At 39.1% G+C, this 24,825-nt stretch overlaps 1 protein-coding gene across 7 annotated transcripts in view; it reads right to left on the bottom strand.

Annotated features, from left to right (window-relative positions):
* PLD1 (phospholipase D1) overlaps positions 1–24,825 on the bottom strand; it is a 199,531-nt gene that overhangs the window by 39,209 nt on the left and 135,497 nt on the right. For 6 of the 7 annotated variants that reach the window (XM_027111828.1, XM_027111838.1, XM_027111855.1 and 3 more), the window contains 5 exons: positions 23,884–24,012; positions 23,042–23,160; positions 21,444–21,557; positions 11,326–11,436; positions 8,841–8,929 (listed from right to left, as the gene is read on the bottom strand). In XM_027111828.1, the coding sequence (XP_026967629.1) occupies positions 8,841–8,929; positions 11,326–11,436; positions 21,444–21,557; positions 23,042–23,160; positions 23,884–24,012 (562 nt within the window). The remainder of the gene's footprint in view (positions 1–8,840; positions 8,930–11,325; positions 11,437–21,443; positions 21,558–23,041; positions 23,161–23,883; positions 24,013–24,825) is intronic. The other variant, XM_027111797.1, reaches the window with a different exon arrangement.

The raw sequence follows: 24,825 nt of genomic DNA, 5'->3' as shown, positions 1-24,825 counted from the left end.
ACTGAATGTGGCCACATTTATCAGGAAGTGACTAAACTAAATTTCCTTCTATTGTGTGGAAAAGGGACTTGAGACAGAAATCCAAGTGAGTTACAGGAAAAGGAAATAAATTACAACTCAGAAAATATGTCTGCATATTAATATGGAGCAAAAAGAAAATAGGAAAACAAAAAGTAAATTGTTTAGGTGATGAGAATGTGGGATCTTTAATATTTTCAATTTTTGTGATTTGCTGAAATGCTGCTTTGTCCCTTTAAAAACAAGTCCTAGGGGCTTCCCTGGTGGCACAGTTGTTGAGAGTCCGCCTGCCGATGCAGGGTACATGGGTTTGTGCCCCGGTCTGGGAGGATCCCACATGCCGCGGAGCGGCTGGGCCCGAGAGCCACGGCCGCTGAGCCTGCGCGTCCAGAGCCTGTGCTCCGCAACGGGAGAGGCCACAACAGGGAGAGGCCCGTGTACCGCAAAAATCAAAAAACAAAAACCAAAAAAACAAACAAGTCCTAGTTCACCAACGTAAATGGGTCTTAGCAGTGGTTTTCCTCTAACTTCCCACCTTGTTCTCTCCAGAAGAACCCCTCCTCCTTCACCTCCTCCTTCCCCAGCATGGTGGGTAGTCAGGGGTCTTCTGCTCAGAGTGGGGTCTCAGGATCTATAAGAAGGCCCCAAAGGAGCTCATTGTGTTTCTCCAGTGACAAGATGCTATATTTTTTTGAGAATTTGAGATTTATAGATCATGTTTCATTGCCATAAACTTCAGGAGCTGGTATAAATCTTCTCGTTGTAGATTTTGCAGCAGTGAACGCTGCCAGAAGTAAGAAGAATTGTGGTTGGGGATTAGTGGTTGGTTTTTTTTGTTTTTTTTTTTTTTGTGGAGAGAATTTTATTCTATAGTGGTATCAGTTATGGGAGAATTGGATCTGTATCTTCTCAGTGGTTTGGGACATAGCCCATTTTATTTTGTGTTTGGCAAATCTTTTTAAAAGCAGTAAACCTTTCTGGGCTTCAGTTTTCTCATCTGTAAATGAAGGAGTTGGTGAAAATCATTGTTAGTCCACTAGAAATGCTGGTTCTATTTAGCACTGACTTTGCATATCATATGTGAGATTTATATAGATTATGACATTACATATTGTGTGCGCACACAAAAACACACACACATAATTTTTTCGTTGGTTATCTTTTGAAAACGGCAAGCTTTTAAATGTAAGAATGTTCAGGGTTAGCCCAGCATGTGTGACTTAGACTTCACTCTGGACTTGATAACCTTTGGCAGGCATGTCCCTCAGTGTCCCTTAAATAAGATTCTACAAAACCTCTTATTAAACTGTTCCCACAATAGCCCAGCCGTTTTCATTTTCATTTTTAAAAGAGTCTCTCCCTTCCTTCATCTCTCTGCCAGGGCACATGCTCAGACTCAAAATGATTTCTGGCCTCTGACCAGTACTAATCTTTACTCTCTCTATCTGCTGAGATTATCATTTATATAATTTTTGGAATCAAATAAAAGCAATTAAATGATCTAAATCAAAAGTTCTCCCGCCATGATCTGTCATCTCTGCCCTAATGTAACCTCTTCTCCATGAATTTCATAGAGCTTGGAGATTATCCCACAAGATAAAATGTGAAACCAGCCATCGGCATACTTAATTTTCATATTTTTCTTCTTTTATTATAACTGCAGCTTAAATTTCATTAAGACAGTGATTCTGAAATATACCCAACATGTCCTTTCAACTTGGTACACAAGTTATAGGATGTGGTAATTATAGGATGTAGATTTTTCTTTAAACCTAAGAATTTTTTTTTTTTTTTTTTTTGCGGTATGCGGGCCTCTCACTGTTGTGGCCTCTCCCGTTGCGGAGCACAGGCTCCGGACGCGCAGGCTCAGCGGCCATGGCTCACGGGCCCAGCCGCTCCACGGCATGTGGGATCTTCCCGGACCGGGGCACAAACCCGTGTCGCCTGCATCGGCAGGCAGACTCTCAACCACTGCGCCACCAGGGAAGCCCTAAACCTAAGAAATAAATAAAGTACCTCTTCTAGATTTCTTGCAGGCTTAACATTAGAACATTTCTACTTCCCTTGAAATGAGGGAAGCTTTGTAGCTGAGCTACAAAGGTAGCAGCACAAGGTAAAGAGCACAAGTTTAAGTCCTGAAGATGTGGTCTGAGTCACAGTTCTACTCATCAATAGCTGCATGATGTGGGCAAGTTACCATAATTGCACTTGGCCTCAGCTGCCTCATCTGTAGAATGGAAATCATTATGCATCCACTTCATAAGGCTGATGTGAGAATTAAATGAAGGAATGCATAAAAAGCACCTTGGATGTGGAATGCCTCAAAAACGATTTGATAACATTATTAATCAATTAACAACCAGTGATTTCAATTGGAAAGCTTCAAAGAATCATCAACAGTGCCTAAAATTAAAACAAAGCAAAGCAAAATTGAACACACATTATGTTTCAGAATGCATTTTATTTTATATTTTGGGGGAAGATGTAATCCAATCAAACATGGGGAATCCAAAAATGGATTCCCATGAGGAGTCAGCTACAGCTTTCTGGCAGGACACCTCTAGACAGTGTTTTAATCATGTGCCTCTACTTGTCACAGGATGAGAAGTGCCAGCGATAGGGAACCAGAGCCAGTTGCCCTTATCCAGCAACAGTCATCTAACAATTTAAAATGAGGCACATTAAACACCTCTTTAAGTAAAACATTTGTTTCTAACATAAATATTAATTTCTAAATAGTTGATTTGATATTGTGGTTCTTTGTCCCTGCTAGAATTTACCATGAGCTAGCATATTTCCAGATGATGAATTTCCTGGAAATAACATAATTTCTTACATGAACTGGTGCTTTACGGTTTTCAAATTGCTTTCACATCTATTCATATGAGATAGGTAGGGCAGATATTATTATTCTCTTTGTTGGTGAAAAAACAGAGTGCCAGAAAGGCAAAAATGATAGATTCAAAAGGTCACATACCTGTAGACACAGAGTTGGGAAGAACTCAGATCTCCAGACATCTGGTTCCCAATTAATTTCAGATTCCCCAGAGGAGGTCCCTCATACCATCACTCATGTGCAAACTGCAAGCACTATATGGCACTGTTCTACGGTCATAGGAAGCATGAAGAGTTTGAGCGATTTTCAAAACTGTGTATTTTCCAAGGCAGTTGAATTGTGTATTTTCCAGTGCAGTTTAATATTAAAATACAGAAGCATTAAATCAACTGCCTAATTTCATTGCATGTGTCAAACTTGTGGTGGTAACAGTGCAAAATGCACTCTCTCCCTCCAAACTTTTTAGCAGGGCGGCAAAATTATGCATGTCAAGTTTCCATAAGCAAAAATGGTTTCATCCTCAGAAACCGTACATTCATGGCACACAGTGTTTTAAAATGTTTTCTACTTGGACCATATGGTTACTCTCTACGTTTTGGCTTATTCAAACATGGTATAAGGCAGTCAATTCTAGACTGTGGATTATGATTTCTTCACCCTGATCTCTAGTCCTATTTGAGTTGTCAAAGATAGGCTTCCAGTGGCTTGGGAGCTCAACTCGAAGACAGTTCTACTTTTTTAGAGCAGACCTTTTGTTTTCTGCAGAGATTCCCATAGTTATTTTTAGTTCAGCTTGGGGTGAACAGTATTCTGAGGCTCTAGGTCATGAATCAGATCATGGAGGCTTGGCCTGTTTCTGTAAAGAATTATGGATGCTGGAGAGGGTGTGGAGAAAAGGGAAGCCTCCTCCACTGCCAGTGAGAATGTAAATTGGTGCAGCCACTATGGAGAACAGTATGGAGGTTCCTTAAAAAACTAAAAATAGAGCTACCATATGATCCAGCAATCCCACTCCTGGGCATATACCCTGAGAAAACCATAATTCAAAGATACATGTACCCCAAAGTTCACTGCAGCACTATTTACAATAGCCAGGAAGCAACCTAAATGTCCATTGATGGAAGAATGGATAAAGAAGATGTGGTACATATATACAATGGAATATTACTCAGCCATAAAAAAGAATGAAATCATGCCATTTGCAGCGACATGGATGGACCTAGAGATTGGCATACTGAGTAAAGTAAGTCAAAGACAATATCTTATGATATCACTATGTGTGGAATCTAAAAAAATGGTACAAAAGAACCTATTTACAAAATAGAAATAGAGTCACAGATGTAGAAAACAAACTTATGATTACCAAGGGGCAAAGTGGGGGAAAGATAAAGTGGGAAACTGGGATTGACATATACACACTACTATACACAAAATAGATAACTAATAAGAACCTACTGTATAGCACAGGGAACTCTACTCAGTACTCTGTAATGACCTATATGGGAACAGAATCTAAAAAAGAGCGGATATATGTATATGTATAACTGACTCACTTTGCTGTGCAGCAGGAACTAACACAACACTGTAAATCAGTTATACTCCAATAAAATTTAATTTAAAAAAATTACAGCTGCTGAGAAAGAATGAGGAGAAAGTGAGGGAAGCAGAGAACTCACTTTAGGGAACTGGTGTGGGACCAGATTGCAGCACTGGCAGAAAAGTAAAGGCTCAGCCCAGTCGAGAGAAGTTGGCAATTTAAAGATGCCAATCTCTCTAGGGTGGGAGGGTCCTGGAAGAGAGTCTGTGTTCCTTGGTCAGGCTGGCCGAGTGCTGACTATCATTTCCCTCCATCTGCTTTGTGCTCTATTCTATTCTTTTTCCAACAACCAAAGTTATACTTGTTGCTAGGCACGTGACTCTGGCAGGGAAGTTCTGAGTCTCAGAAGAGTAGAGAGCAGAAGAGTGAAAGGAAGAGAGAGGGGTAAGCTTGAGGATGGTACACGACGGCCCTCAGTGAGAAGAAGGGGAGCCACTGTAGGCAGCCTGCAAGGTGAGCTTTCTAATTCTACCTTTACCTTTTTCCTAAGAATACAAGCTCACAGATTTGAAATTATTCAATGAAAATATATTTTACAGTTTGGAATTAACACAGGAGATAAACGATAATGTGGAGATACAGAGGAGGGGGAAAATGTAAAACAGGTTTCCAGGATATGTGTGTGTATCCACTAAGTTTGAATGTGTGATATACATGCCACTTTAAAATTTGACTATCAAAGCAAGTGAGATTATTGAGAGATCAAAGCTAAATGACACACAGTTAATTTGAAATTTGATGAACTCATTTCCCAGTTTCTACAAAGTGAGCTTGAAATTGCCACCCTTTAAGGTGCTCTGTGAACTTCTAAGCATGAGATAAAATCTGCAACAGATGCTACCTTACCATGCTCTCTTACTGTGGATCCCAGGGTCACTGGGCAATGTTCAATCAGAAAATATCTTAACATTCCTTCCAGCCTTAAAGTGCTATGATTTTAGAAGAAGTCCAGATACTAAAAGACAAATTAATATGCTAAAGAAAAATATTCGTTCAGGCTCCTGAACACTTAAAAACAAATCTTACAGATACTTATTAAACCACGTACTAATAAGTCAATAACTGGAATGAGTGAAGTTGAGAGTCATCCTACTCTCCTAATCAGCTGTCAAAGTTCCAAAATTCATGATTCAGTGCTCAGCCCAATGAGCTCATTTGTCAATTTAATGTATTTTTGTGACATTTCAATTTCATGAAAAAATTATTTTTCTTTTTTGTCAAATGTGCTTTATAAAGGGGACGCTCCTACATCAATAAAATGCAAGAGTTGTCAGAAATATAATGGAATTTTGTAAATGAGACATAAATTGACCCAGAAAATTGGGAGACTGGAGACTGGAAAGGATGCAAGGAATCTCTGTGTGTACATATGTGTTTAACTGGAAACAAGACTGTTTTTAAGTCATCTCAGAAACAGTCCTTGGTGACTTTCTTAAAAAAAGCGTATGAGAAGGCAAAGAATAAAGGTCACTTGTAAAAGCACAGACCATCATTCATATTTATGGCCATATACGCTGTTCTAGATGAGTACTATATAATCCTGGCAGTGCCTGTGGAATATTATAAAATACAGGTATTTGGGCCCTCCTCCAGAGAATTCTGATCCAGCAAGCCTGGAGTTGAGTCCAGCCCTCTCTGTGTCTGTAAAGTGGTGATTTTGATGCATGGGAAGGGGTGAGAAACACTGTACAGCCCGCAGGATGGGTGAGTGTTGTGCCTTGCTGCCCAAAGGCCCTCACTGTGGGATCAAGACAGCCATTCCCCCAGCTGCTGAGAGAGCTGGCCGCTGGCTACTCACTCACAGTGAAGCCTTTCTCCAGGAACTGCCCTCCAGAGGCCAAAGGGGCCTGCCTCACCCAAGGCCATGCCCATTTCCTGAAGTCAGCCTACATCCAAAGACCAGTCAATGGGAGGAGGAGATTATAAAGGCCCAACCTACTTGCTTCAATAGGGGGCAACCCTGAAGTGGTCTCTAATCCTGTCAATGCATTGGAGTTACATGGTGTGGGAGGCATTGGGTCCGAAGTCCAAAGACTTGGCTTCAAAGCTGTTTTTGCCTTTTGCTGTTAGTGGCCCAGACAAGTCACACCAACTCTTTCAACTCAGTTTAACTTTAAAAATGGGGACAAAAAAAAAAAAAGATGCATATTGTAATCCCCAGACCAACCACTAAAAAATGCAGAGGTATCTCGCTTAAATGCTGATAAAGAAATTAAGCAGAAAAAAATAAAAATGTACAGAAACAACAATAATAATAAGAACAAAACTATATGATCTACTTTCAAGAGTAGTTGTGAAAATTCAGTAAGAGTCTGTAGATATAAACTGTGAATCATATAAAATGCTGGCAGTTGTTGTTATAAAATGTTCTTAAATGTGTTTTAAGCCCCAAATGCTTATGTACTTAGCATTCTCCACTGCATATGTTCAATGAATTAAGATAATAAAATGTAATGATTTTGTTTGTTTGTTTATTTTGCTGTTTTTACACAGAGCTAAAATCAGCCATAAAAAGAAATAGTCCCAGGTGTCAAGACAATTCATTAGGGACAGAACAGACTTTTCAACAAATGGTGCTGGAACAACTGTATATTCACATGCAAAAGAATGAAGTTGGACCTCTACCTCACACCGTATACAAAAAGTAACTAAAAATGAATCAAGACCTAAATGTAAGAGCTAAAACTATAACATTCTTAGAAGAGAACAGGCATAAATCTTCATGATTTTGGATTAGGCAGTGGTTTCTCAGCTATGAAACCAAAGCACAGCAATAAAGGAAAAAAAAAAAAGATAAATGGAACTTTATCAGAATTTAAAACTTCTGAGTTTCAAAGGACACTACCAAGAAAGTAAAAAAGAAAACAGACTGAATGGGAGCAAATATTTGCAAATCATAAATCTGATATGACTTGTATCCAGAATACCTAAAGAACTCTTACAACTCAGTAATAAAAAGACAACCTAGGGCTTCCCTGGTGGCGCGGTGGTTGAGAGTCCGCCTGCCGATGCAGGGGACATGGGTTCATGCCCCGGTCCGGGAAGATCCCACATGCCGCAGAGCAGCTGGGCCCGTGAGCCATGGCCGCTGAGCCTGCGCGTCCGGAGCCTGTGCTCCGCAACGGGAGAGGCCACAACAGTGAGAGGCCCACGTACCGCAAAAATAATGAAAATAAAAAAAGACAACCTAATTAAACAACGGACAATGATAATACATGAATAGCCAATAAACAAAAAAAACCTCAACATTATTAGTCATTAGGGAAATTCAAATCAAAACCACATGAGATACCATTTCACACCTACTAGGATCGCTATAATCAAAAAGAGAGATAATAATAAGTATTAGCGATGATACAGAGAAACTGGAACCCTCATACACTATGGGAATGGAAAATGGTGTTGCCACTTTTGAAAACATGCTGACAGTTTCTCAAACTGTTAAACATAGAGTTGCCATATGATCCAGTAATTCCAACCCTAGAGTAATGAAAACATGTCTCACATAAAAACTAGTACAGAATGTTTATAGCATCTTTATTCATAATAGCCAAAAAGTAGAAACAATCCAAATATATACCAACTGATGAATGGATAAATCCATTTATATGAAGTATATCCAGATAATGAAATATTACCTGACAATAAAAATAAATGAAATACTGGTACATTCTATAACATTAAGCTAAGTGAAAGAAGCAAGTCACAAAAGATCACATATTGTATGATTTCATTTATATGAAACGACCAGACCAGGCAAATCTACAGAGAAAGAAAGTAGATTAGTGGTTGCCAGGGGCTAAGAATAGGGGGAATGGGTAGTGACTGCTAATAAGTATGCGGTTCCTTTCTGGGGTGATGAAAACGTTCTAAAATTGATTCAGCGATGGTTGCACACAACTCTGTGAATATACTACAAATGACTAAATTGTCCACTTTGGGTGGATTGTATGGTATGTGAATTATATCTTAATAAAAGTGTTATTAAAGAAAATAATCCCATGAGTTGAAAAAATACGACAGAAGGTAAAAAGAATTTAAATATAACCCATGGAAAAACGTTATGACTATTTTGCTTTGAGTTTTAAGTGAACACAGCTCACTGTCTTCCTTTAAATAAATCAAATCACAAATCTAATGCGTGGGAAAGAGACTGGCCAGGAAAAAATGACTGTGCTCTGGGAGCATTCAGAGCCCCTCAAAAACGGACTCAAAAATTTTCAGCAACTGACTCAGATTTAAGGAATCAATAACCTACTGGTAGTTGAACCAAAGTCATGCCTGTTAGAAAAAGATAGTATTTTAAAAATGGGCTTTCAAAAGTCATTTTAGCAGTAAATGCAAGAACATCTGCAGTAACAACTCCTACCAAAATGCCAAAAACTTTACCTGTGAGCTTTCAGTATCCTCTGAGCAATGGCATCGCCAACCTTGTTGAACACAACTTTGTCATCAGAGCAGCTTATGAAAAACTGGTTCTACACAAAATAAATGAGATTTATAATATGCTTTTCTTATCTTAGTAGCATGCATACAAGGAAAATGTCGTATATAACAAAAAACTACTTTGATATTTTTAAAAAAAATGTTTCACCTAGCAGACATGTTCTGATTCCTAAAATCACCTCAGGAAAGTAAATGACACTGGGAATAAAAGAAGTCTCATGTCACTCTGGGTCTCATGCATTTCTAAGCAATATTACCTATATCATCTTAGTAAAGTGGAAAGCTAAATTATTATTTAATCATGCAAATTCCTTGTAGGTTACATTCTTAGAATGGTAGGAACATTTTGAACTTAATAGAGAAATCAGGTTTTTCAGATTCACATATTGTATAAATGCTTCTGATTAAAAATTCCATATTGGTAAACATTCTATCTCATGCTAAGTTTATTTCTGAACAGGGTAGATGGTAGAATTCTGGTCTAATTTTCTCCACTTTTCCTAGTATCTGCCTTGATCTTATCTCATTTGTTTAGGTCTCTTATTATTCCTGAACTTCTATTTTAAGTAGTTACAAATCTCTTTTGAAGTATGTTGCATTATATAAATAAACCAGTAAGATGGAAAGAGAAATATTTTTTTTTCTTTAAGTACTTCTGCTTATAGATTCATGCAACATTCTTTAAAACTGTTACTTAGAAACCAGGGTACAACATTATTATTATAATGGTATGAACGATTTAGCTGCTACATTATGGATTGTTGAAAATTAGGTACAAATATTATGAATATCACACGCTCTGTTTACTATACAAATAGTTATAACACACCTGTAATTTATAAGCACAATCATCACAGAGTAATCTTTGCTGATCATCTTAGGTAAAGTGATATATAGGCAATGACTCGAAATAGGATTATCATCCTTTTGCCACATTATCATTTTTACTATTGTACACGCTTTTAAACTTAAGTGCATAAAGCTGTAAACAGCTTCCAGAAGACAAACTTTGAGGAAGACAAGAACTCATTTGAGAATATGTTTCCCTTTAGGGCATCAAACAATCAAAATCTCAGTGGCAACCAAACCGTGTTTGTTCTGAATTTTTATCACAGAGAAGCTTAGCATTCCTCAGCAGCTGTAACACAGACTCACATCCTTCACTTCTCCTTTTTTGGAGGGAGCAGGGTGAATGCCAACTGCTTACCTCGGGTACAGGCATTTCAACCAAGTTTATGTCTACAGCCATGTGTGTCAATATGGCATTCCTGACCTCATTTAGTACTGTGGTAGCGTTACAAAGAAAGGCTGATTTAATACTACTAAAAAGAGACAAAGCAAAAGGATGCTGGGTAACAGATGAACCAGCCATTAACATCTTACATTATTATGGTATAGTTGTTGAAATTAATAACACTAATAGTATTAGTTTTATTAAACTCTAGACTTCGTTCAGAATTCACTAATTTTTCCACTAATGTCCTTTTTCTGTTGCATGAACCCATCCAGGATACCACATTGCATTTAGCCTGCTAATAGTTTTAATCAGCCTTTTCTTTCTCCAGGCCTGTAAAATAAATTAAGCTCCAATTCTTTCCCACTTTCCTTTAATTAACTGTCACTTCATGGAAGGGGATAGGGCCAGGACTCAAGGGGAAGGAAAGTAGGGCTAGAATGGTTTTCCCCAGTGACCCCATCTCTCTCCATATATATTTTTAAATTCAGTGGGAAAGAAAATACTAAAATAAAGAAGAGAGATGTGCTCTGAGTTATCTTTCCATTGTCACGGCTTTTTATTTTTTAAGGATTTTCCAAGTGCTCTGAACTAGCTCCAGATCTACTTTGAAGCACAATTAAGGTTCCCAAACTAAATCCAGTACCCACGGGTTTTCTCCTAGTCTCTACACACAAACTCTGAGAACTGAAAAAGCTTTATAATGAATGGCAGTTGACACAGAATTGAAGAAGTTGGTACTTGCCCTCGCTATTCTTACATCTCCCTTTTCCATGTTCCTTTTCCTGCCCTCTCCCCACTCCAACATCCCCAAACCAGAGGCATCCAGTGGTCTCTATGTTAACAGCTTACCCCTGCGTGTGCTCTCCTGAAGCAGCACACGCCTCACATTTACACCTTCCAACTCAAGCCAAATCAAAACTTACGTCTCCATGTTGTGACATTTCTGGCTAATAATATTACGAATTGATACATTTTAATAATAAGGATTTGGGGGATTCCTGTTAGAATCCCGAGTTAATGAAAATGCAAAGTGAATGTCAGGTATGCTGGGGGAATCAAAATTCAGGTGACCTCTTCACATCTCAACATACACTTATTAATGCAGCAGGTCCTGAGTTCGGGGACCCTGCAGTCTCTGTGATATTTACAGGAAGGCAGGTTGTCATACCAATTGACACGAGCAAGACTTACTTCTATATAGATATAGTGCTTGCTGTTCTCTATCACATAGACGTAAGCAGCGTGGATGGACTCTTCATGGTACTTTATACCAGCAGACCAATCAGCAGCAGAACGGAGCAACTATAAGGCAGCAATCAGAAATGAGCAAACATGAGACAATGGAGATGACACCAGAGGTATTAATAAATGAAGCCCATCTTTTTCTTCCAAACAACTAATTGATTACAGTGGCTTGTGTGCCATGTGTGGGCCAAGGCAGAGTAGGTAGGTAGGGAACTGGTCCTTAAACATCATCCATAATGAAGGGGCCCAGCTGGAAATCAAATCCTGAATATATATTCTTCCCCCCAGGATTATTTTCATTCAAGATTGGAAACCAGGAGGTGTGGTTTCTACAAAGAGCGTTTCAGAAGGACCTCTTTTGGTGGCTATGAGTAGGGTGACCATCTGTACTCTTTTTCTGTTACGGCCCCACAATCACACCAGAATGCCTCACGTATTAATAACACCACTTTTACTCTCAGAAGTGTCCCGGTTTGAATCATATGATACAGTCACCCTAGCTCTGACTTGACAATGTGATTACTCTTTTTCCCTCAAATAGATACTGTTCAGAACAATACATTCTAAAAGACAAATAGATTCATTTAGACATTTAATCTTGATTCTGGCTTTAATTAGCTGTCTGATCTTTGGTGTGTCACTTCAACTCTCAACTTTCTCATTCATACCACCTCCCTCTATTCAGACACTCACCTGCTTCCTCCTGGATTACAACAAGAGCATCCAGCTCAGACACCTGAATATACGTTAAATACACAGATGCGCAGTGGGACTGCCTTGGTTCAAAGTTTAGCTCAACCATCTAGTGGCTTTGATCTTGGTCAAGTTTCTCAATCTCTTTGTGCCTCAGATTTCTGTTCTATAAAACTGAGTATCCACTTTATAGGGTTGTAGAGAGGATTAAATTAATTACTGTGCAGTGAGCTGAAGAAGACCAAGCACCTAGTAAGTGGTACATAAGTGTTTGCTGTTATTAATGAGAACTTAGAGGATGTATTTGAGCTGTGGTGGGTCATGCCATAGACGCTTCAGAGTAGACTGCAGTCCGGCCAGGCTACAGTCTGGCCACATGGAAGGCTTTTTCAACACTAAGAATCCATTGGTTGTAATTTTTTTTCAGCACTCTAACTAGGGTTCCAGTATAATGTTAGTCATATAGTAGGTGGTCAATAAATGCTTATTACTTGACTTTCCTTAAGCAATAGAGTTTCATCACAGAAGAATCACTATAAAAATATATTCACTAATCCTGGTTTGAAATATATATTGAAACTGTTCCTCATGAGGTCAACTGAAATTGAAAATAAAAGAATAGCCCATACTTAGAAATTCATAAAGTGATCCAATACATAATCAGTTTTATATCTGTTATATATAAAAGGTCTGGTAAAATTCTTGCTTTAATCAATAACTTTAAAAATTGCACATATAAGGCTACTGAAATTCAAACCTAATACTTGCTAAAACTGATTGTGCCATTCTCAAAATGTTATTTCTTTATTCATTACGAGGTATTTATTACAATATAGTTCCCTCAAAGCATTTTATTTAATTTTATCAGATGAATCTGTAAAATGAAATTGGAAAAATTAACTGTGAACAAGAATAGTCAAATATCTCAGAAGAAAAATTTAGGTAAATATAATGCACCCTTGGAAAATAGCTTGATTCACATAATCTTCAAGGAACTGCATTATTGTTCATCAGCAGAAATAACAAAGGTTGAACAAATAGAGGTTTCCATTCTTTGTCCACTCAAATTTATGTTGACTTTTGTTGCTAAGGAGCACAGCCCTAAAATGCAGGCAACCTTGAGAAGATTCTTTTGCCACCCATCCTGATCCAATTCTATGTTACTCTGGAAACAATGTATAAAACTGCAGAGTATACTGGAATGATAGGAACTCTTGAGATATGCACTATTGCTCTGCACTCACTAGCTCTTTCATCTTGAACAAGTCATTTTAACATCACGGAGGCTCAGTTTCCTCCTCTGAACACTTGAGACTGCTCTCTCTGTCTCTGTCTCTCTCTCACACACACATCTGCCCACCCACACACTCCCACATAGAGCTGTTGTAAAGAAAAAAAAAATGGCATAACAAACACAAAGCACTATGTTACGCAGCACATAGTAGATATTTGATATATGGTTGATCTACCTCTCTAAAAAGCTATGAGCAAAGTTTATATGCCACCTTGGTGGTAATGTCCTAGTCTTGCCCTCAAATCCCAAAACCTTATACTTTCTTTCCTTTCACACTCTCAAAATTTGCTGCTTCAAAGGCTTAATGAACTCATTTGCATAATACATAAATCAGGACTGTCGAGCAACTTTCAACTCAAAGGTCAAGACTAACTGATTCCAAGTCTTCCTGAACAGCTATGTTGAAGAATGGATTCTTGGGACTAGACACACTGGGGAAGAAATCTAAGGTTGAAGGCCAATGGCGGCCATGAAGGGAAAGCATGAAGGTCACATCTCTGCCGTCTTTCTTGTGAAGGATAATGGTAAAAGTTTTCCTTTCTAAAGGCAGTTGAATGTTTATATTAAGTACACTTGTAAGCCAAAAGAAGACCATTTTGGCATCAGCCTGTGGGAAAGCATAAGCAAAGTAGGGGGGAGCCCCCCTGAGGCCTATAAAACCATAGAAGTGGGGGGTTGCCTACATCCTAAGCGGGCTCAGCATTACCTGTCTTATTGTCTGGATCCAAATCTACATCATTTTCTCAAAATGAAAGGTCATTTAACTTTAAAAAGTCATCGTTTTTGGTTAAACTTGAACATATCTTTCAAGTAATACAGAAAAAAATTACTTGGAATTATGATTCATTTACTATGATTCTGATTAGTTAAAATCTGTTTATCACCATAAGATAAATTGAAAATATGAATTTCTCTTTTACCCCTGAACCAGGGACCAACTCCACTGCTTTAAATGCTTGATGTTCTAGGAAATTTGTAAACTAATCTACTAAGTCAAAGACATTTTGATTGACTTACTTTTGTTTCAAATTTAAGATTTACTCACTTCTTTTTCTTAACTGACCTAACTTGTCTTGCATTTCTGTTTCAATCCAATGTAACTGAGACAAGCCTCAAACTCCTCCTTACACACACAGAAATGTGGCTTATCTTACTGCCCCAAGTAGACTGAGAATCAAATCTAACCCACGCTTTTCAAACTTCAAGTTTGAATACACAATTTTAAAGTATATTTATGCCCTTTATAAAGGGCATATTTCTGATTTTATGTTTTCGCCTCAAGATTGTAACTAAAACCAATCATTTTCCTTTGTACTGTGTCCTATTTTTTGACTTCTTAAAAGATAACCTTCTCTTTATCTACAAGCTCTAACCCTCTTACATACAGTGGGTCCAAGCTGAATATGTGGCTTAAAATACAGAAATCTCTTCTTGAAGGAAAACTTTCAAAACTTTCTTAATATTTGTCCCAAGTTCCTGTTCTCTTACTGCAATGCTTTTATTCCCTATAAATTCAGTACATATCTTAATTCTTTTTTGTTTCTCTGAACTCCCAAGTCAATCATGGAACAAAAGCACTATTTTTTTTTTTTTGTCTCTCATGTAGAAGTTGGCCTCCATGTTGCAGCTCACAAGTGGCATGGATTGGGGAGAGAAAAGAAGTGCTCAAATTATTGGGCCTCATTCTTCCAGTCTGCATTGAGAAGCACTGCAGGCAAGGAGCAGCAGAAATGGACTTTGTTCAAGAATCTGCCTCAGATTACCAAGCTCTTCCTTCCATATTTTTCTTTTTTTGGCTGTGCCACGTGGCTTGTGGGATCTTAGTTCCCCTGACCAGGGATCGAACACAGGCCCCCTGCTGTGGAAGCGCAGACTCTTTTTTTTTTTTTTTTTTTGCGGTATGCGGGCCTCTCACCGTTGTGGCCTCTCCCGTTGTGGAGCACAGGCTCCGGACGCGCAGGCTCAGCGGCCATGGCTCACGGGCCCAGCCGCTCCGCGGCATGTGGGACCTTCCCGGACCGGGGCACGAACCCGTGTCCCCTGCATCGGCAGGCGGACTCTCAACCACTGCGCCACCAGGGAAGCCCGGAAGCGCAGACTCTTAACCGCTGGACCACCAGGGAATTCCAAGCTCTTCCTTCTAAGAACCATTTTTCTACAGCTGAGCGTCATCCATTCACATCACAGTGTGTCATTATTCGAATAGGATGTTCCTTTGGCCTGAGCAATAGTGAAAAGTTAAACTTGAGGCTGAAGGAAAGGAAGAGAATATGCTTTTTGAAGAATAAGACTTAAGGGGAGAGAAGTCCTAGGACAAAATGCAGACTTGAGGGCTCTTTGGAGCCAGAAAACAAAAGGAGAGTTGGGGCTGGATTGGGCTGGATTTGGGTCTGCGGCAACAGAGGATAATATCAAAAGGCAAGCATGACATGCAGCTTTGCCTTGCTGGGGCCCTTGGTGGTTACAACCATCCTGGGACTCACTGGAAACAGTCTCTCTGCTGAGCAGTTATGACCTCAGCCTCTGGAAGCAGGCTGCTTAGAATCCAGTCTCATCCTGTCCAACACTCACTGTGTAATAACCTCTCAAAGTCTTAGTTTCCTCATCTGTAAAATATGGGGTCAAAGAGGACCATAATTTATAGACTGGTGAATATTAAATGAGATACTCCATAAAAAACTTAGTGCAATGCTGGCCACTGAGTGAACACTCCCTGTTCACGTGGCTTCAGCCAGTCAAGACCCACAGCAAGATGTACAGAAGCCTTACTGTACGAAGACCTGGTCCGTAAACAGAAAGCAGCTTCTATGTTAAGGAACTTCCTTAGAAATAAATCAAGCGGCTTTTTTTCACCCTTCCCCACCTACTTTGTTCTATCACTATACAAAACGCTTTGCTGTCCTTTGAAATCTACATTGATTCCTACATTGACATCCTTTGGAGTGTCTTTTGGACATTTTCCCCAAGTGTAGGAACGAATTTTTCCAATAGTATAATTTGAATGTCATTTACATTTGCCTTTATATATTTTTCTTTTCTTTTAATAGACAAAGAGATTGAAGACATGACTCCACTGGAATTATTTCCTTCAGTTTGGTAGAACTTCTTGGCAATGACTGTCTAAGAAATGACTTTTCTGCTATAAGCTACCTAATTTAATAAAAAGGATAGTTCCACGTATCGATTCCGTGTTAACGCTCATTTGGCATGAAGAACTTTCTTTTACCTTAATAGAAATGTCAGATGTCCTCTGTCTTGGTCATTTATCGTAAGTGGCAATGAAAGCATTCAGGAACATAGTTTGTTCTTTTTAGGGAGAAAACAAGTTCTTTTATAAACTCTGTGCCTAAGCAGTTTCAGAATCATCCTTCTTCCAACCCCCTCCCCACGCCTGTCTCCTGCTATGCCTTCTCTGCGTGTTCTTGCCAGGCTTCTGAGAATACCCAGCACTGAGGGGAAACACCCAAGATTATTTTAAAGTGTCAGTGGAAGTTGCTGAAGTCAGCTCTCAGGTCTGGATGACATTTTTAGAAGCAGAAATTCATGTTGGTGAGGGCAGGTCTCCATTCTGGCTGCTGTAGCTCTAGTCTCCTTGGCCGGCCCTGTCGGCCATAGCGTCTGTGACAGCTATGCACATAGCTGGTGTGGAATCACCAGTAGTACATGCCTAAGGGTGATGAGGCCCAGTGCTTTTGTATTAAAAAATTAAATAACTGGGTTCCCTTCTGCAGATGAAAGAACAACATGAATTTTTTTTCTTTAAATCTTTTTTTTTTTTTTGGCTGCATTGGGTCTTCGTTGCTGCACGCGGACTTTCTCTAGTTGCGGCGAGCAGGGGCTACTCTTTGTTGCGATGCGCAGGCTTCTCATTGCGGTGGCTTCTCTTGTCGTGGAGCACGGGCTCTAGGCGCACGGGTTTCAGTAGTTGTGGCTCACAGGCTCAGTAGTTGTGGCTCGCGGGCTCTAGAGCGCAGGCTCAGTAGTTGTGGTGCACGGGCTTAGTTGCTCCACGGCATGTGGGATGTTCCCAGATCAGGGCTCGAACCTGTGTCCCCTGCATTGGCAGGCGGATTCTTAACCACTGCGCCACCAGGGAAGCCCAAGAACAACATGAATTTTATCTATTATTTACTTTATTGTGTCCAATGCTCTTTCTCTCTCCATTTCAATATATATGGTATAAATAGTATAAAGATTTTTGTATCCAGAACTAGCCTGTGACCCATCCAGAGAAATGTCAGCTTCTTTGTTGCAAATTTTGCAAATGCTGCAAATTTTTGAAAACACTATGCCTGAAGGTTGTAGCTAATATTGATAGAATTCAAACTAGTATTCAAACTAGTAAACTCTTCTAGGTGATTTCCATGGATTAATTTATTTAACTGTCACCACAACCCCATGAGACAGGTACTATTGTGTTTCCTGTTTTAAAGATGAAGGAAACACATTCAGAGAGGTGAAATAATTTTCCCAAGGTTATACAGCTCGTATGTAGTGAGACAGGAATTTTTTTTTTTTTTTTTTTTTTTTTGCGGTACGCGGGCCTGTCACTGTTGTGGCCTCTCCCGTTGCGGAGCACAGGCTCCGGATGTGCAGGCTCAGCGGCCATGGCTCACGGGCCCAGCCGCTCCGTGCATGTGGGATCTTCCCGGACCGGGGCACGAACCCGTGTCCCCTGCATCGGCAGGCGGACTCTCAACCACTGTGCCACCAGGGAAGCCTGGAGACAGGAATTTGAATACAGTCTGCCCCTTCCCCTGGCTACATTACATCGCTCCTTTCCAGTTAATTAAGCCTGTGGTCTCTAAGTTACGTTATGAACAATAAACTATGTTAAAAACTATGTTAAAATCAATGTTAAAAAGAATAAGAAGACTTTTATTACGTTTTATTAAATTTCTCAACCAAGAGTATTTAACAGTCATTTGGCTATTGCCACACTGTAACTGAGAGAGTGAAAGACTTGAAAATACGACTATAAACTTTTTAAAACTTAAGTAGCCTCCTGCACAGCCAGATCCCTATCTCCCTGATGTCTTCTGGATTCTCTGGAAAACCAGGGATTGGACTAGATTATTGCTTTTACCCGCTAAGCACTATACATTCATAACTTGACAACAACAATGCCTAGAACAAGGTGAATAATGTTTAGAGCCAGTAAGTAATGTGAAGTGAAACAATACTGTGGTCAGAATTTTACAGAAAAGGAGAAATGGAGCAGAGTAATTTCTTTACTTTTCTTCAGTGTCTGGTCATCTCAGATTTTCCTGTCTTCAAAAAGATGCACTGCCTGGTGGTGCCCACTGTTTTCACAACTGGAGTTATTTTGGCAGTTCTGCAAAACATCTACTGGCAACTAGTAGATGTTTTGTGAGGTCTAAAACTTTTTAAACTATGGGGGAGTCTTCTTTAAGAAAAAGAATACTAATTTATAAACACAAAATTAGTGTATTCTAGAATTACTATAGCAGTCTCTTCACTTGTCTCCTGTGTTCATTCTCCTACTCTTATAAGTTTTGCACATGTATAAACTTTAGGTCCCAAAGTGTGTTTGTTTGGAAAAACGGAAATAGGTGACAAATTGAGAGATCCTACATCAATTAAGCTTGGGAAAAGCTCATAGAATATTCAGTCTTAGTGATTTCATTATGCACATTGACATAACGAAGGCACTAAGAAGTCCTATATTTTAAAAATCTGCAAAAACTTGTCTGTCCATGGAAACCTTTTTTTGTGGAATAGCTATTAGCATTTCACAGACAAAACTAGGGAAACTCTGATCTAGATTAATCTTCATAAAATATTCATGTATCATGCTTCCTCTCAGATGACAACAAAACATTCCAAAGTTCACTAATGCCTCCAGGATCAGGTCAAAATGAACCAGGCCAGCACTTCAGGGCAACCCCAATCTGGCCTTATGCTGTCTGAACCTCATCTACTACCTCTTCAAGAGCAAATGGTTTGCTGCAGTGGGTTCTACCATCTTCTGAGCAGCAGACTTATTCCTTAAAGGGGGTACCCAGTTCTGTCCCTCTCATTTGCCAACCTCTCATGGCATGCTGGTCCATACTCTCAAGACTGGCATTTGGTCCTAGACCACACCTTGCGTTGTTAACTGAATTCTTTAACATCACAGCTTCCTCTCCCCCATCTAACTCCTTTTCCAGAGTCAGAGAACTCCTTTTGTCTGTCTCCTCAGTATCCAGGTGTGCACTGATGATCTGACTGTGCAAACAGATGGCACTTAGTAGACATAAATTGACTGAATAAATGAATTAATGAGTCTTGGTAAACTTCCTTTCAAATCAATTGGCTTCGTAGAGTGCAGGCAGCCTGCGCATGTCAGGGATGAACATGTGAGCATGTTGAGAAGTCACTGATCTAGCACCATTTCTACCACAACATCCACTAATAGGGAGAAGGTGAACCAAGGGAGGCGTTTTGTAGGGCGGATATGCAGAGCATCTATCTGCCTCATCAGGGTGGCAGGAAGAGATTACATAAACCAGGGCTTTACCAAAAAACATTAGAAGATGTCTGTATATGCAACACTGGGATAAACCATCTTTCGCTAATCATAAAAATACACAATTCTCAGAAATAACTTTTCAACAGATGCTTAATTAGCATCGGCTAACTTGGGTAAGTTGATCACTGAGTCAATTTTAATGCCATCTCAAATATTAAATTAAATTCTCTTATTTTCTTAATATCAAGGCTCCTATTTTATCTTACAGCACAGGTTATTTTTCCCTCTAAGTAGAATAAAATTACACAGGTTCATAAAATATTCATTAACTTACATATGAATGCATATCTATCTGTGCCTCTAAGTTTAAATTAGTTATCTCCTTTAGCCTGGGATGACGAAGTATTTGCTGTAGGTAATTCTCTTAAGTGATTTATCTTTTTGATTGTTCTATTATTCGATCTACGGTCTGAAATGTCTTTTTATTTCTTAGATACACACACCTCTCCTTGCACGTAGTACAAAGTAACTGATTTAGGCGTTTCATTTATATAATCATATTCACCAGAATCCATATCCAAATTAAATAAATCCATAATAGTGATGTCAGCAGCAGACTACTGGATCTTCACTTAAGAAATACTTTTAGCACAATAAGTTTAGTTAACATCCATCACTTCACATACTTACAAATTTTTTTTCTTGTGATGAGAACTTTTAAGATCTACTCCCTTAGCAACATTCAAATATACAACACAGTACTGTTAACCACAGTCACCATGCTCTACATTACATCCCAGGACTTATTAAGAGTAAAATGGGAAGCTGTACCTTTTGACCCCTGTCACCCATTTCTGCACCCCTTCCATCCCACCCTTTGCCTTTGGCAAACACCAATCTGTTCTGTACTTAAACAATACATTTGACGCCGATAGTGATGACTTTGAACAAAAGGCAATGCAATCCTAGTTCTGTCCCTGCATGATCTCAAGACACTTGAGCTGGAGTTGGTACAGGGAGCAGATTGGGTAACTGTGGACTAGACTAGGATTTCAAGCTCCACCTCTGTTGATAACCAGCTCGATGACCCTGGGCAAGTCTCCAAGTTTCACTCGGTCTTAATTTTCTTATTTGTAATTTGAGAATGTTGTACTGGATATGGTCAAATTTTGTTACTTTAATAAGCAAATTTCTCATTCTTTTAAAAGTGTCTCTAAAAGGCATTTGGTTAATTAGGAACTAAAATTAGATTGAACTATAACTAGCTTCCTAGATGCTAAGTTTCAGCCGTATTCCTGGTGCTTCACTGGTATCAGCTCCAGGTTTACTGGGTATCATGTTGCTAGAGTCACTTCAGAAGGAATTACAGGACAAGCCTCTCCTTGAGTGGCCTTTTCTAAAGATATGCATTTATTATATCTATACGAGAGTTTTAACAAGAGGATAAACTGAGTACATTTAAAATAGAAAATACAATACGAAGTTTTAAAAGGTCTATTTAGATTTGCTTTGGAGTTGTCCTTATTGTTGAAGCCAATAGGCATTTAGTCCCATAAGAGTGATTGTACCCAGTAATACTTCATGAAAAAGAAAAGCCAGACTTACCTGTACATTAGCATGGACAGACCCAGGCACTTGGTGTTTCAACTCATGGGCTGTTGTTTGAGATTTTGGAAGCAGAAAAGGATAAGAAAGGGACCGATATTTTGGTTTCATAATCTAAAATAAAGAAAAATCAGGTAAAAAAGATTCAAATGAAAAAACAGTTCCAGTCTTCCTTACTTTGTGATTATAAAAAAAAATTCAGGTTCATTTGAAAAAGAAAAAGGGAAAGAAATATTAACAATGGGTGTTTCTAGGTGAAGAGGCAATAGATTATTTATTTTTGTTTTCTGTCTATTTCCCAGGGACAGAAAACTCCCTTTTTCCTTCTTTTACCTTTTCGAGTGAGCATTATTGCTTTGTATTTTTAAAGAAAACTTAAATACAACCTGGAGTTATAGAAGTACACAATTGCAAAAATGGGATTATTTTATAAACTGATTTTTTTACTACATTGTAGATATCTTGCAACAGCAGTAAAGCACTATATATCATTTAAAAATAATTTCACAGTAAAATGGCATGGAACAATTATAATTTGTTTAACAATTTCTATCAATGAGGATGTCAGCTGTTTCTCATTTTATATGAATTATTAGATGCAATGTCAAGATAAATGACTTATTGAGTAATTTCTTTAGGTTAAATACCTGAAATAGATTTTGAGTCAAAGGTTACATACCTTTAAAAAGTTTTCTGCAGTTGTACCAATTTATCCTCCCAGGAGCAAGGTATAAGAGCATCATAGATCCCAAACCCAACTGTAGGTAACTGCAGCGTTTTTATCTTTGTCAGTCCAATAAGTTAAAAATATTATCCTTTTATTTATTCATTCATTTGCCTCTAAATTCTTGTTAAAAATATTTCCACTATTTCTAAGAGCTCCCACTAACTGCTTATAATGTTATTTAAATGAAAATAAGGGGACACTTTAAGTTGTTAATAAAACTAAATCTTTTTCCAAATTGTAGGGACAAAATGCCTATAAAACCATTTTATTTATTTTATTTATTAAGATTCTATAAATAAAATGGAATCTTAATAACACCTAGACGATAGGTACTTAACTTAGGAATGTTAGGTCAAATTCTTACAAGTAATGAAGACATCATACTAAGGAAGACACAGACTGGAGAAAAGAAAAATGTCTCCATTTTCTCATACTACTCACTTTGCTCAGAACCGCCTCTCAGAAGCCTGTACCAATATGGGCCCAGGGCAGTGCCAGGATTGGAAGGCCTTGCAGGCTCCAGCTCTCTTACCTGAACGAGGCTCCCATTCCCCTACAGTAGCCCGACAGCCCTCCACGTGACTATCAGCCCCGGCCAGATGCTTAAACGACACTGAGTGTCCCAAGTGTTCAAAGGGTTAAACCATAGGCTGTGATAGTAGCATCATCCCTCCACCCTCTGAATTGTCTGTGGTGTGAAAGTTCAGGAACATTTTCTTTTTCTTTTGCTCAGAGACCCAGGCACTCTGACAACCGGGCACCCCAGAGTGGATGCATAGCACAGCTGCGGCTACCACAGCCCCTTCTCGCCTCCTTTTCCTGGCCTGTTTCTCTTCATGTGGACTGAATCATGATAAGACCACCTATGTACCTTCGTGAAGTTCCAGCGCTGGATGAAGTGACGGGCCACGTCGCGAGCAGCCTTCCCGTGGACTACAGAGGCGATGTCATGCCATGGCATCCGGGGGGTGGAGTGCCTGTCAATGAAATCTGCCCAGGCGCACCAGGCAAGGTCCTCACTAACTTATGTGCCCAGAGGCATACAAGCCATCTGACCCCAGCTCTGACCCTGACTACAATATATAGAAGAAAATGTGGTAATGCCCACCGTGTGTATATTACTTGGCTCGGATAGAACAATACCTTTACAGCCAAGAGAAACATAGATCTCACAGTGAGGAACCCAGTCTCCCACGCACCTCTCCCAAATATGTTTCCACTTCACTTACTAGAGAATCACTAGGCAAGGCAGATGTGAGTTGGTACAAATTATTTAAAGCTGTGTACTTGACATTACATTTTTCTTTTTTATCCTGTTGAAATAATGTTAAGCTACGTTCCTATTTCCTGTTAGATATACAAGCACAGTGATAATCTGAAATGTGTTGTTTTAACGCTGGAAGATGAAGATGATACGCAGAAAAAAGGAGATGATCAAAGGAAGGGAACCATCTCCTGGAGAATTACAGACTATTACCCCCCTAAAATATGCCTATATGGAAGCCGGAGATTTCCAACAAGTAAGCTCTATTTCATTTTCTTTTCTTACTCTAAGGAAAAGCCCTTAAGTACATGACTGAATCATAGCTTCCAGTGTTTTACCAAATATTCAAAACAAAACAAAAGATATTAGATCATGCACATGCATACTTGTTGAGATGCTGACAAGGAAAAGACAAAATATAAGCAGCCACCCACTACCATGGTACTTACCTGCAAAAGGTTTATCAAGTTGAACCCAATCTTTGAAGACAAAATTGCAGTAGTCCTTTCCATGCCAGAATCTGGTTTCCCCATGTAGCTCTCCCACACCCGTCTGCAAACTTTGGATGGAGCCCGTGTCTGTAAATGCAGCAAGACTCACTCAGAGACTGGTTCAGGCGGACCCCAGAGAGGGAGGCTCATCTCTTATTTCTTAAACACCTAAAGACTTCTTAACTTTTCTTCTTAAGCCTCATAACTAGGACGGCATGTGTTCATGAGGCTGTGGACTGACAAGGTTTTAAAACCCTCATGAATTTACTATTAGTGGGTAGTTGGGGCTATAATCAGGTTCATCATTTGGCAGTGAAATTTAATACTTTATTCTCACCATCTACCAGATCACTGGAGGAATGGATCACAGGGTTAACTGTGAATAAAGAACTTGCTAGGAGAGCCTATGAGAGAGCAGTAAAGTCAGGTCAGGTGGAGGAACATGAGATGCAGAGGCCATAAAGAAGTCATGTCCTTCTTTTTCCTCAACCAATATGGTGCACATCTAATGTATAATTCTTGTCTTTTGCATCTCAAAATGCAAGAACCTCAAATTTGCAGACAGCCTGTGTTCCAGCCCTGGAACTGACTAGCTAAGTGACACTGAGCTTCATCTTTTTGGGTCAGAAATCCTTTATGTGTGAAAGGAAACATTTGGCCCAGATGACATCTAAGATCTTTTGGGCTTTAACATTCTATTTTTCTAAAATTATAAATGACATCCATAAGAAGTGTAACAATAGACAGAAGCTCATAGCCACACAGGCGCAAAAGCAGCAATCCACTGCAGTATTTCACAAAGAACTTTGTCGGGAACATTTTACTTAAGGGTAAATATGTTGACTTAAATAGTTTGTATGTTTATGGAATATGCTGATCACAAAGACAACTAAGCAGGAA

The sequence above is a fragment of the Aethalodelphis obliquidens genome, unplaced genomic scaffold, assembly GCF_003676395.1.
Source record: "Aethalodelphis obliquidens isolate GAN/ISIS:26980383/991018 unplaced genomic scaffold, ASM367639v1 scaffold1, whole genome shotgun sequence".
NCBI classification, from domain to species: domain Eukaryota; kingdom Metazoa; phylum Chordata; class Mammalia; order Artiodactyla; family Delphinidae; genus Aethalodelphis; species Aethalodelphis obliquidens.
Note: the sequence above shows the minus strand (reverse complement) of the source record. Positions and strands in the feature narration are given on the sequence as shown.